A 12,161-nucleotide genomic window follows, 5' to 3' on the forward strand; every position below is an offset into this window, starting at 1 on the left:
CACGGCCTGATTTTATAAGGCCAGTGAACTAAGTATGGGATATACATTTATAAATGGTTGAATAAAAAGAAGAATATGTTCTTAACAAATGACAATTATATAAAATGTAAATTGTTTTCTGTAAACAAAGTTTTACTGGAACATAGCTGCGCCCATTTGTGTATATTTTGTCTATGACTGCTTTTGTTTTACAATGACAGAGCTGAGGAATTACAACAAAGACAATATGGTCTGCAGAACCTAAAATATGTACTATCTGGCCCTTTGTCAAAGTTTGCTGACCCTTGGTTTATACCATTAGAGAAGCAGTCATAGAAGTCTGGAAGAATCTCTGGGAAGATGGGTTCAAGTCTAGCAGATTCTCCTGGCTTGCTCTGTGACCTTGGACACGTCACATTACCTGGTCTGTTTCCTCATCTGTAAAATGAGAAAATTGGACTTGAAGATCTAAGTCCCTCACGCTATACTTTGATGCGTTTGTAACATGAATTTGCTCAAGTCTACCTTTATAGGCTGACTTTCTTTGTTTTTTAAAGGCAGTCTCACTTCATCTTTCTTTTCCATTAATCTGTTGGAGGTGAATTGAACGCCAACAGATAATATGGCAATTTTCATCTCTGACCAAAAGCTTCAGAAAGCTTGAGACCTCACATTTTTATCTGATTTTTATTTCCCATTGCAATGCCTAAGAGTAGATTTTGTTTATGGATTGTGATATGTTACCTTATTTTGTTGGATGGCCAAGCTATTACACAATGGCCCAACGAGCAGTTTACTCTGTTCCATAGCAACAAGTCTTTTGCCCAAATTTGCCATCTGGTGTTTGAAGCCTCTATCTAGCAGAGATTTTTTTTTTTCATTAGCAGACAGTCATTACTCATCTGCTTTTGGCTTTAGTATTCCTGACTTCTCCTTATTGTTCATCCTAAATAGCCCCAGTTTCAAGTAAGAGAGCACTTAGGAGTCATTTGCTTAACAGAAGGGCTTCAGTTTCCTCATTTGGAAAACAAGGGGGTCAGATGAAAAGGTTCCTGCCAGATGGCACCATCTGTGATTGTATGATTTTATAAAATTTGGTTTTTAATGACTTCTATATGTGCCTTGACAGCCCACCTAGACTGTGGTCTGTGAAGAGGAAGACCATGGGTCATAATGGGCCCTCTTGATGGTGAATGATTGAATAAGTACGCGAAGGCTAACTAACATGCTACTAAACAATGAATGGGTTACCAATGAGATCAAGGAAGAAAGCAAAAGATATCTTGAGACAAATGAAAATGAAAACACAACTACTGTGTTTCCCTGAAAATAAGACCTAATCAGACAATCAGCTCTAATGCATCTTTTGGAGCAAAAATTAACATAAGACCCGGTCTTATTTTACTGTAATATAATGGGTCTTACCTAACATGATATAATATAAGACTGAGTCCTATATTAATTTTTGCTCCAAAAGACTCATTAGAGCTGATTGTCTGGCTAGGTCTTATTTTCAGGGAAACACGGTACATAAAATCTGTGTGACATGGTGAAATTTTCCTACAAGAGAAATTCCTAACAATACAGGCCTACCTCAATAAACAAGAAAAATATCAAATAAACAATCTAAACTTACACTTAAAGGGACTATAAAAAGAACAACAAAACAGAACCCAAAGTGAGTAGAAGAAAGGAAATAATAATGATCAGAGCAGAAATAAAGGAATAGAGTCTAAAAAAAAAAATACAAAAGATCAGTGAAGCCAAGAGCTGGTTCTTTGAAAAGATGAACAAAATTGGTAAGCCTTTAACAAGACTCATCAACAAACAAAGAGTGAGGACCCAAATAAAGAAAATAAGAAGTGAAAGAAGTGACCGCTGATACCATAGGAATACAAAAGATTATAAAAAAAATATTATTAGCAATTTTATGCCAACAGATTGGACAATCTGGAAGAAATGGATAAATTCCTAGAAACATACAATCTTCCAAGGCTGATTCAAGAAGAAAAAGAACATTTTAACTGACCAATTACTACTAATAAAATCGAGTCGGTAATCAAAAAACTCCACAAACAAAAATCCTGGAACAGATGGCTTTACAGGTAAATTTTACCCAAACATTCAAAGAAGAATTAACACCTGTTCGTCTCAAACTATTCCAAAAAATTCAAGAGGAGGAAAGACTCCCAAGCTCATTTTGCAAGTCAATCACATTGTAATAACTATGTATAGTGCCAGGTGAATACTAGACTAATCAGGGGATCACTTCTTAAATTATATAAATGTCTAAATTCTATGCTGTACACCTGAAACTAATATGAAATAATATCGAATGTCCAGTATAACTGAAAAATAATTTTTTTTAAAACTTCACTCTTTTAAAAAAAACAACTTAAAAAAATAAATACATCTGATGGAATAAAAATATAATGATGATATCTACCTTAATCTATTTTTTTTAAATTGTAAACTAGTTCCTCTTTAATGATCTGAAATGCTATATAGTCCCCTTTTCTTTTTGAATTACTAATTCTATTCCGCTTTCCTTATAGAGTTGTGCTAATGCAGTATAGTTTTACACGTGAAAGTCTTTTATTGATAACCATTGCAATACAATTTGTGCCCATAAATTTAAACTTAAAATTTCCTGAGACAAGAGGAAATTTAAGAACATATATTACACATTTTGAAAGGTGATTTGTTAAATGTAAAATTAAAAGGCTGTTTTTCCTCCAACTAGATAATATACCTATGGGTGAGTGTTGTTCAGTGTTACTTATCGGTAGAATGAAATAGGAACACCATCAATCTTTGTCTTATTTTTTTTTTTTTGTACATGTAAGCGCTGAGAATCATTTTGACATAAGTCTAGCAGATGAGGGTGGGAGGAGTTTTGTTATAGCAATAGCTCTAAATTCTTTGAATTCCTTCTATTTGATAAAAATTATATGTTTATCACCAAAAAGATTGTTAATAATCTGTCAGTGGAAATCAATTTCATCTCCTGTAAGTTTTATTGAATGTAGAGACCATAGTGCTAAAGAAATGTCTTAGGGTGCCAAGTACAGATGTTAATCGGAGCACATCTGAGCTTAGTGATAGGCTATACCATTGACCGTGTGCAGCCCAGAGAAAGGGACAGTTAGTTGCAGTTAGGATTGAACCTAACAGATGTATATTGACTAAAAGACCTAGCATTTAACATGTTCTAAGGATGTGCTAACTTCTTTACTCAAATGATCATATTTAGACCTCAAAATAATAGCCTTGTGAAGTGTGTACTGGTGTTCCCCCTGTTTGCAGATGGGGAACCAGACCAAGAGAGATTAAGAGACCCATCAGAGGTTTCCCAGCTGTGACCGAGGGGCTTCAGACCTCACAAGTCTAATGCGCGAGATTGCTCTGTTTGTGTCTCATACACAATACTAGAAGAATATAGCAGATTTCTAGCATCAGACCATCGACATACCATGTTTCCCCGAAAATAAGACCTAGCTGGACAATCAGCTCTAATGCGTTTTTGGAGTAAAATAAGACCGGGTCTTATATAATATAATACAATATAATGTAATGTAATATAACATAACACTGGGTCTATAATATATAATATAATATAATATAATACCGGGTCTTATATTAATTTTTGCTCCAAAAGACGCATTACAGCTGATTGTCCGGCTAGGCCTTATTTTGGGGGAAACACGGTAGTTCATGCTGACTCAATTGTCAAACAATTATGGACATTTATATTCAGTGTTAATAAATTGTGCCATGACACACTACTACCGTACTCTGGACTTGAGTTTCCCATATTTTCAGGATTGGGGAAGAAAAAAAAAATCAATTCATCATTTCCAATACTACTCTGTATCTTCAAATTAGAATTTTTGAAGTCTTGCTTATATTTATAGAATGGCAGAAAAGGTGGAATATTATGCAGCTTACTTTTTTTGGCAACTAAAAGCAAATCTCTGCCTTTTTTCCTTTAAACTTGATCCATTTGTTATAAAGTACCTATTAAAATTAACTCAGCTACAGTACAGTCTCTAAAAAAAGATTTATATATTTAATAACAACAAATGACTATGGCTCATTAACTTGTAATTCTTTTTTCCCCTTTTTCTTTTAAAGATAATGTTTTTAGAAGAAGCATCTCAAGAAGAAAGGCTGGCCAAAGAATTTTGCTTCAAACCATGTGAAATAAGAGAACTGAGCCAACAGTAAGTCATAGCCAAGTTGTTCCCTTTTGCTGGATGCCATTAACTGATCCCAAATGATCAGAAACCTGCCTTGAGAGACAAAGAGTCTTTTTAAAATTTTTAAGTTGTGAGGTGGGAAGGAAGTGGTAAATAGAGAACAGGGAGCTGAAGGATGGAAACTTTGAGTACTAGAGGCTGCCATCATTCATTTCTTTCTTTCGCAAATATTTGTTGAGTTTACTATGTGTAAGAACTGGGATCTGGAGGTGAAAATGGTCTACCCAAATCTTACAGTGTTTACACCCCCTGGGGAACACAGAACGGAAACAAGTGCATAGACACATACGCATGACAGTGATAGATTATGATACCTTCTATAAAGGAAGTAGAGAGGGAGCGTGATAGAGATAAACTGTTGGGAGGAGAGGAGGGAGGTTTGGGGAGCAATAACGGACAGCATGTTTAGAGAAGACCTACCTCCAGACGTGCATTTGAGCTGCGATTTTATGTTCATTCAGTAGTTTTTAATATTTGCTCAAAATGTGTTTCCTGTGATTGGCCCACTCTCTGCATAGCCTACTTGATTTTTGTGGAAATGGGAATACGTTTTTTAAGTTCAGATTTTATCTTGTTTCAGGCCAAGTATGTTTCCAAAGTCAGTGAAACTTCTAAGGTCAATCGAAATACATTTCATTCTGAAAACATCTTTGTAACCTGGGAAGTGACTTTAAAGAAATGTAGTGAGGAGAACACTGAACTAGGGATTAGAACCCCAGGTATAAATCCTCAGGCTACAGCTTTGTGGCTATTAGCTGTAAAGCAAGCCACTTCCCTTCTTTGACTTGTCTCCTAGCTGTCAGCAAAAGGATCACCTTTGGTGGTGTGGACACCTAGTGCCCTACAGTAGATCCGTAAATGGGATTACCCCTGACCTTGAGGCAGAGGGGCTGGCCACAGTCCAGAGAGACGGGGTGACTGGCCATAAAGGTTTTTTGCACTTGCATTTATTCTCACATCTCCTACTCCCTTGCTTCTCCCTACTTCTTCTCTGTGGGCTTGGAAGTATGCCAACAGTGGGCACGGAGATGAATTGACTGATTTATGCTGTTACTCTCTGCTTCCTCTCGCTAGATTTTCATGAGGGTGTATGTTGAGGAACAACTGAGATTTATAGTCACCTGCTTGTGTGCCTTGGGGATAAGGGATTAAAAGAAGGCATGGGAGGTTGGGAGGGAGGGGGAGGATGGTGAAGTGGTTGGAGGATGGGGAGAGGGACAAACACATCTGTGAGTCTTCACATCCTTTTGTCCCTCATTATGAGGCTGCTTTTGGAGTTAAATCCATCAAACAAATGCAGATGCCAAGGGTCCTGTAAGCACTACACACAGGAAAGTGGTAAGGTAAGAAAAAAACTTGCACTTTGGTGGAAGACTGAAGTCTTTGAAGAAAAATCATATTTAAAATGCAAAGTGATTCATATATCAAACACCTAACATATGTATACGCAGGTGAAGTTCTTTAAGTCAGGATTAAAATACCACAGGAGATAATGCCTCTGACTGGTCATTTAATAGATTCAGTGGATCTATGCGTTCAGGCCTATCTCAGCACAATGTGGATTGTTAAAAAACAATTAAAATAACAACTCTGAGCAGTGCTTTGATAGGAGTGGGTCAGTCTGTAGCCGCGGACCATAGCGAGGTTGGCAGGGCCAGGATTAGGGTGAGACGCCTGAGGCATTCACCTTGGGCACAGAATTTAAGGGTGGTAGGAGGGCAAAAAACTCAGTAATCAAGATAAATAATAGTTGAATGCAATATTTTTAAAAATGAAAATTAATGTAAAAATCTACAATGAACAATATGCTAACATTTTAAATAAACACAAGATGTCGTTGGTTTCACACCCTTCCTTTTTTGCGCAGCAAAACAGTTGTTTTCAAACAGCTCAGGTCTCCCAGGCCCATGGGACCATCGCAAACCCTGCAGGGCAGGTTAATGAGGGTTGACATTGGTATGTGAGCAGATTGGGTAACTCAGGCCTCTATACACAGTCATATGTATTGATTGTATGGCTTGTATTAATGTTTTCCACTTGGTTGGAAGATGGGTGGATGTTTTCATAAGTGTATATAGGGGCACGTATTGCTCTTTTCCTCTGGTTCCCATACAGCCTGGCCATCACTTGCAGGTTTGGAATGAAGTTGATGGTTTTCATCTGGGGGCAGTGGAGATTTTCTGATAGAATTATGACTGACTAAGTAAACTGAAAAGAGAAGGGAGAAAGAAAGCAGAAGGAGAGCTTGTTTTTACCTTTTCTGCTTCAGCTTCTAAGCCCCATCTCTTCTTTGCCTACAGCTTAGTTTCTGATGGCGACAATTTAGCTGTAAGTGAGGTCTTCAGTGGAGAACTGAGTTCTAACCTTGTCTGGATCACTAACAAACAGCACATCTGAAAATGAGCTTGCCAATCCCCGAGTTTCCTTTTGCTCTCTCTCTAAAATGAGTGGTTGGACTCAGTGACTTCTCCTCTCGTGTGCAGTTCTGACAGTCCACACTCTAGCACGTACTGATATCTGTAATAAGCTCTGGACTATGACTGTATGAATGTTTCTATTCCTAAGCATTTTACAATGCTTCCTGTTTCCTAAAAAAGACTATTAGCTTCCCTCGATGAAAGTCACATTTCGGATGCAATAATGTGCTGTTGCTTCTGAAGGCTTTATACCCTGAATTTTCTCCTTTCCTTCTTTTATGTCTGCTACCTTCAGAACATACTTGGGTTTCTCCTACGTGGTAAACAAAGCATGACTTTCACTCCCCGCCAACATTACTGTTCCGACTTTCAAATATTTTCAAAGGGAGCCCTCCGTCTTTCTAGTACTTTCTCTAGAGCTCATCTTTCACATTCATGGCTCTCTCCTCAACACCTAGGCTAGTAATTAAACGATACTAGAGACTCAGCAAGTACATGATAAAGGACTGAATCACGTGAAATTGGTGTCTGCCCCATCATTGCTTAGAACTGAGAGTTCTCAGGGTCCTTCCTGAGGCCACACATCCTTGACTCTTACAGTTTTTGACACAAGTCACTGTCCTGTATTCCCTCCCTTCATTGCTGTCCTCGACACCTCTATCCTCCTGACAGTAATGGCCTAGAACAGGCGTGACTTTCTCTTCCTCGGTCTTACTCATTAAACGGAGGGGACCGCTCAAGGTTTAGATTTGTTCTTTCTTGTACAGAAATCCCTGGCACCACCAAGTCCTAGGGTTACCTACACAAAGACTCTCAAATCTGAATCTCATCTTTAACTCTTCTGTGACCTCTTATCCCACATTTCTGATTGCTTTTTAGAGACTTGGAGGTCACACTTTGACTCTAGGTTTAATATGACATCACTCTTCCCTCCACATGGACTTTCCTTCTAAATTCTCTGACTTTCTGTCATATGTTCAGCCTCACATGCTCAAAAAACTTACTCTCTTTGACTCATTCTTCTCCTTTGCTTCCTAGAGCTAATGAAAGACCAAGTGCTTTCTCTCGTATTCCTGCTTATCCTTTCTGTTCCTATCACCATAATCTTTATTCAAAAATTTCATGCTTGAGAGATTGAAGGGGTCTTCCCACACATGCCGACCACCACCAGGTCTTCTAAATCCAAGGTTTAGTATGTCACAGCTCTGCCAAAGAAAATAAAAAACAAAGAAACAAATGTTCCTCATGATTCCCTTCTTCTTAGCTACAGAATAACAAATACTTGTTAATTCACTAAATTGAACATTTAAAACCCTTTCAAAAAACACTTTTTTGTTGTTGTTTTAGGAAACATTTAATATAGTGAAATGCATAGATCTTCGGTATATACGATAATTTGATAAATTTTGACAAATATGTGCCTATGTAACCAACAGACCAACCAAAATATAAAACATTCCTATCATCCTAGGAAGTTCCCTGTATCCCTTCCAGTCAGTCTTCAGCTGCCCACAGGTAGGCACTGTTTGACTTGTATTACATAGATTACTTCTGCCTACTTTTGAATGTCGTATAAAAGGATAACTCAGTATGTTCTCTCTTTTGTCTGGACTTCTCCATTCATCATAATGTCTTTGAGATGCTTCCATATTGTTGTGTATAGCAGGGATTCATCTTTTTTCATTTCTGAATCATATTTCATTGTATCAGTATACCACAGTTTATTTATCAACTTCCCTGTGGTGTTTGGATTGTTCCCAATTTGAGGCTGGTATGAATAAAGCTTCTATAAACATTCTTGTACAATCCTTTTTGTAAACATGTGTTTTGTTTTACTTGGGTAAATTACTAGGTGTGCAATTGCTCACTAAAACCTTTTATGTTTTGACCAGATCTACCTCCCCTACCTACACACACACACACACACACACACACACACACCCTCATTCATCCCTAACCTCCTTAATTAGATTATAATCTCTTTGAGGACAAGAACATGTCTTATTTCTCTTTGGATTCCCTGTAAGGCTTAGCTGAGTTTCTTAAACATATTAGCTATTTGGGAAATATTATTTGATTGAACAATTTAACTACATGAAGAAGTCACACTGCTATTCTGTTTTATGGTGGAGACAATAAAAGACCCAAGGACTGAAGTATTCTGGAGAGGTCAGTGACTAATAGCTGAGAGGAATCCATATTGCATCCTTCTTCTCTGCTGTGTAATTCCTCAGCACAGCTCTAGAAGAACCGGAAGACCTCCCCTCTCATCTTTTTTCTCTGTCTTACAATCCCCAATTGTGAGAACAAAAGTCGTGAAACAAAAACATACCTTCACTCCTTTCTTGTGCTATGACTGCCCTTGCCTCTGCCCAAAGGCCTCTGTGCTTTTTCCTTGCTTCATCATCTGTGGTTCAGCTCACACCAGCCATTCGAACTTAGGAGCTGTAGCTCTCTTAGCAGAGCTTCATTTTCATTTCTTGATCTCTAAATCATAGGAGAATCGAGTCGTCTGATTGCATCCGTTCTAAACCTAAATGGGGTGAACAATTAAATCATTGTTGAGAGAAAACATGATTTAAAAGATATGGGGAATGACTACGAATGCCATTAAATTCTTTTCCTCTCATCTTAGTGAGTTCTTCATGCCCGGACTGGTGGATACACACATCCATGCCCCTCAGTATTACTTTGCTGGGAATAACATGGACCTGCCACTGCTGGAGTGGCTGACCAAGTACACCTTTCCTACAGAACTCAGATTCCAGAGCATCGACTTTGCTGAAGAAGTGTACACCAAAGTTGTTGTAAGTATCCTGCGTGTGAGTGTCGGTGTATTATGTTTGGTCACCTGGAGAAACGTCTGTTTCTTGGGGCAAATTTTATTTTATTTTATTTTATTTACTTATTTATTTATTTTCGGATTTGACAAGCAATTTATTTTTATAATTTTATGTCCATAAGACTAGACCAAATCAGTGTTTATTTGTATTATATATTGTACTTAGCTGCAATAAGTGTGTTAATTCATTTTAAAATTGTGTACCTTTTATTTTTTATTTATTTATTTATTAGTTTCAGGTGCACAAGACAAGGTAATACTTAGACATTCATCAGTTATATCCCTCACACTGTGGACTCCTCTACCCCATCCCCCATCCACTATCCCTCCGACATTGCACCGAGCCATCACATTATATATATAAAATTATAGTTGGCATTCATTATTGTTCAGCTTCAGGTGTACAATGCAGTGATCAAGCATCTACATCTTCCCTGAGGTGGTCTCCCAAATGGGACACGTGTCCATCAGATACCCTACAAAATCTTTACAACATTATTGATTACGTTCCCCAAATTCTTTTTCAAAAACCCTGAGGCCATTTTGTGGTTACCGACTGTTTTCTAATCCCCTCACCTTTCCCCTATCTCTTGGGGCAAATTTTAAGTATAAAACAGACAGTCAAGGCTAGGTGGACTACAGAGATTTCTTTAGTTCTTTCGAGTGAGTTTGTGTTCATCTCACCAACACAGCTAGTCACTAGCAAAGAGAGAACTTGAGTCCAAATTCCCAAATCCCCAGTCTGGTGGGCTCTCTTTTACTTTTTGTGTTTTCCTTTACTAAACTTGGGTTTAATGCAAATGTGTGTTCCCTTACTCCTGCCAATCCACAATACTGTTCTGGAGACCATATGGAATCGCTGAGTAACCTTTGGAATGTTCTGCGACTCATCTTCCCCATCTGTAAAAAAATAGAGAGAATGATAGTATCTGTTTCATAGGATTATTATGATAATTAAGCAAGTTAATATTTGTGAGATTCTTAGAATAGTGCCTGACACATGGTAAGTGCCCCATGTGTTTGCTCTACAAAAATACCCAAAGGCAATTTAAAATGACAGATTACCATTAGCAGGATGTCACTGTTGCTTTGGTAGCTTTGCAGGGAGGGCAAATAGGATGGTCCCCTATTTCAAAGCATTTGGGAATGTGATGCGCATGAACACCACTAGAGAGCACTGTGGGGCTAGTTCAGTCATTGGACCTGGCTGTAGTGTGTGCCAACTGTATGTTGAAGGCTCTGAAAATGTCCTTCCTTCCATTATCTCAAGTTCCCTTCTTTCTACCCCAACCCTATGCCCAATCCACGCAGCAACCAGACACAGCTTCTGCAGTTGAGGATGAAAGCTGCAAATACCTCCTTAGTATCTGATGACTGCTCCGTAGCATTCAACACACTTTATCTGAAGATGCCTGCATTTTTGTTGGACCCATGGTTGGTTTTTCTCCTAAAGTGAAGACTATGTGATGACGACAATATTAGAAGCCTCATATAGTGACCAGTCACCCTGCCAGTTTCCCTGGTCTTGCATCATTCAAGCCTTGAAGAATAAAAGCAAGTGCTATCATTTATACGCTTGCCTCACTTAATTATGAGTTCAGTGTAATTGTGGATCTTATACATTTAGCACGCATCCACATAACACCAGAAAATTGAGAGGGACTAAAACTGTGTATGGAGTTGCTGGTGCATTGTGTTCGTGAACCGTGTTAACCACAGCAAATCTTTTTATCTTCAAAATTTATTTATACCTTGCATTGTTCTAAAAAGGGTTTAAGATATCTTAAAATTGCATAGTATCCAACAGAAGAAAATGAGTCATGAAATCACAGCAAAGGAAAAAAGGGGAAGAGGAAAAATAAAATAAAACCAAGAGGTAAATGTATACCATGGGGGTCCACACACACTTGTTAGATTTGTGACAAATGTGGCTTTAATTATCTAGCAGGTGACCCAGAGAAGGAAATCAACTTTGAAATGTACACTGTGTGTATGATAAAAAAAATAAAACATTTGTTAAGGTAAAGTATATCTGTTCCTCCTACTGAAATTTAAGAAAATTAATCCCAGTATTTTGATACAGTTACGTGCTATGTTGTCAAAATATATATTGTCAAGGTGCTATCACAAAAAGTCCAGATATGTCTTTTATGTTTTGAGAGAGTACCTAGAACCATGCATCCTTCAGGCCACACTCCATAAATAGCATTTCAAATCAGAGATTTAGTTAACTATTTGATGCCAGTGAATACAAAATAGGTGTTATCCTTAACAAGCATTTGCAGTGCACACATCCCATGTTTCTGATTATGGGCAGGCCCACACACTTTAAGAACTGCGTGAGCCGTGGGTGTGGTTGACAGCAATTTCAGAAAGTTGAGATTTGTTAACTAGAGCCTGTCTCTAGGCTGAAGACTGCCCAGAGCAATACAAAAGGGTACTAAGGCAGTATCTATGAATAGAACCAAGACATTTTTGTTTTTGATTTTCTCCCTCAGAAAACAGTCCTCCATCTGTATTTCAACATATGGGCAATCAAGACCCCGGAGTTTTGCACCACAGATTTTGACAGTGCTAAGTCAACCTGCAAATGATTTAAAGTTTATATTAGCAAACATCTTCTGAGATTATTAAAGCAAAAAAACCCAGTAAATCAATCCTGAA

The 12,161-nt window shown here is 37.9% G+C and overlaps 1 protein-coding gene across 2 annotated transcripts in view; it reads left to right on the plus strand.

Annotated features, from left to right (window-relative positions):
* GDA (guanine deaminase) overlaps nt 1-12,161 on the plus strand; it is an 80,883-nt gene that overhangs the window by 36,557 nt on the left and 32,165 nt on the right. For both annotated transcript variants that reach the window (XM_081067225.1, XM_081067224.1), the window contains exons 2-3: nt 4,114-4,202; nt 9,291-9,462. In XM_081067225.1, coding sequence (XP_080923351.1) covers nt 4,117-4,202; nt 9,291-9,462 — 258 coding nt within the window. In that variant the 5' untranslated portion in view covers nt 4,114-4,116. The remainder of the gene's footprint in view (nt 1-4,113; nt 4,203-9,290; nt 9,463-12,161) is intronic.

This window comes from Rhinolophus hipposideros (genome assembly GCF_964194185.1).
Source record: "Rhinolophus hipposideros genome assembly, chromosome: 11".
In the NCBI taxonomy this organism is placed as follows: Eukaryota; Metazoa; Chordata; class Mammalia; order Chiroptera; family Rhinolophidae; genus Rhinolophus; species Rhinolophus hipposideros.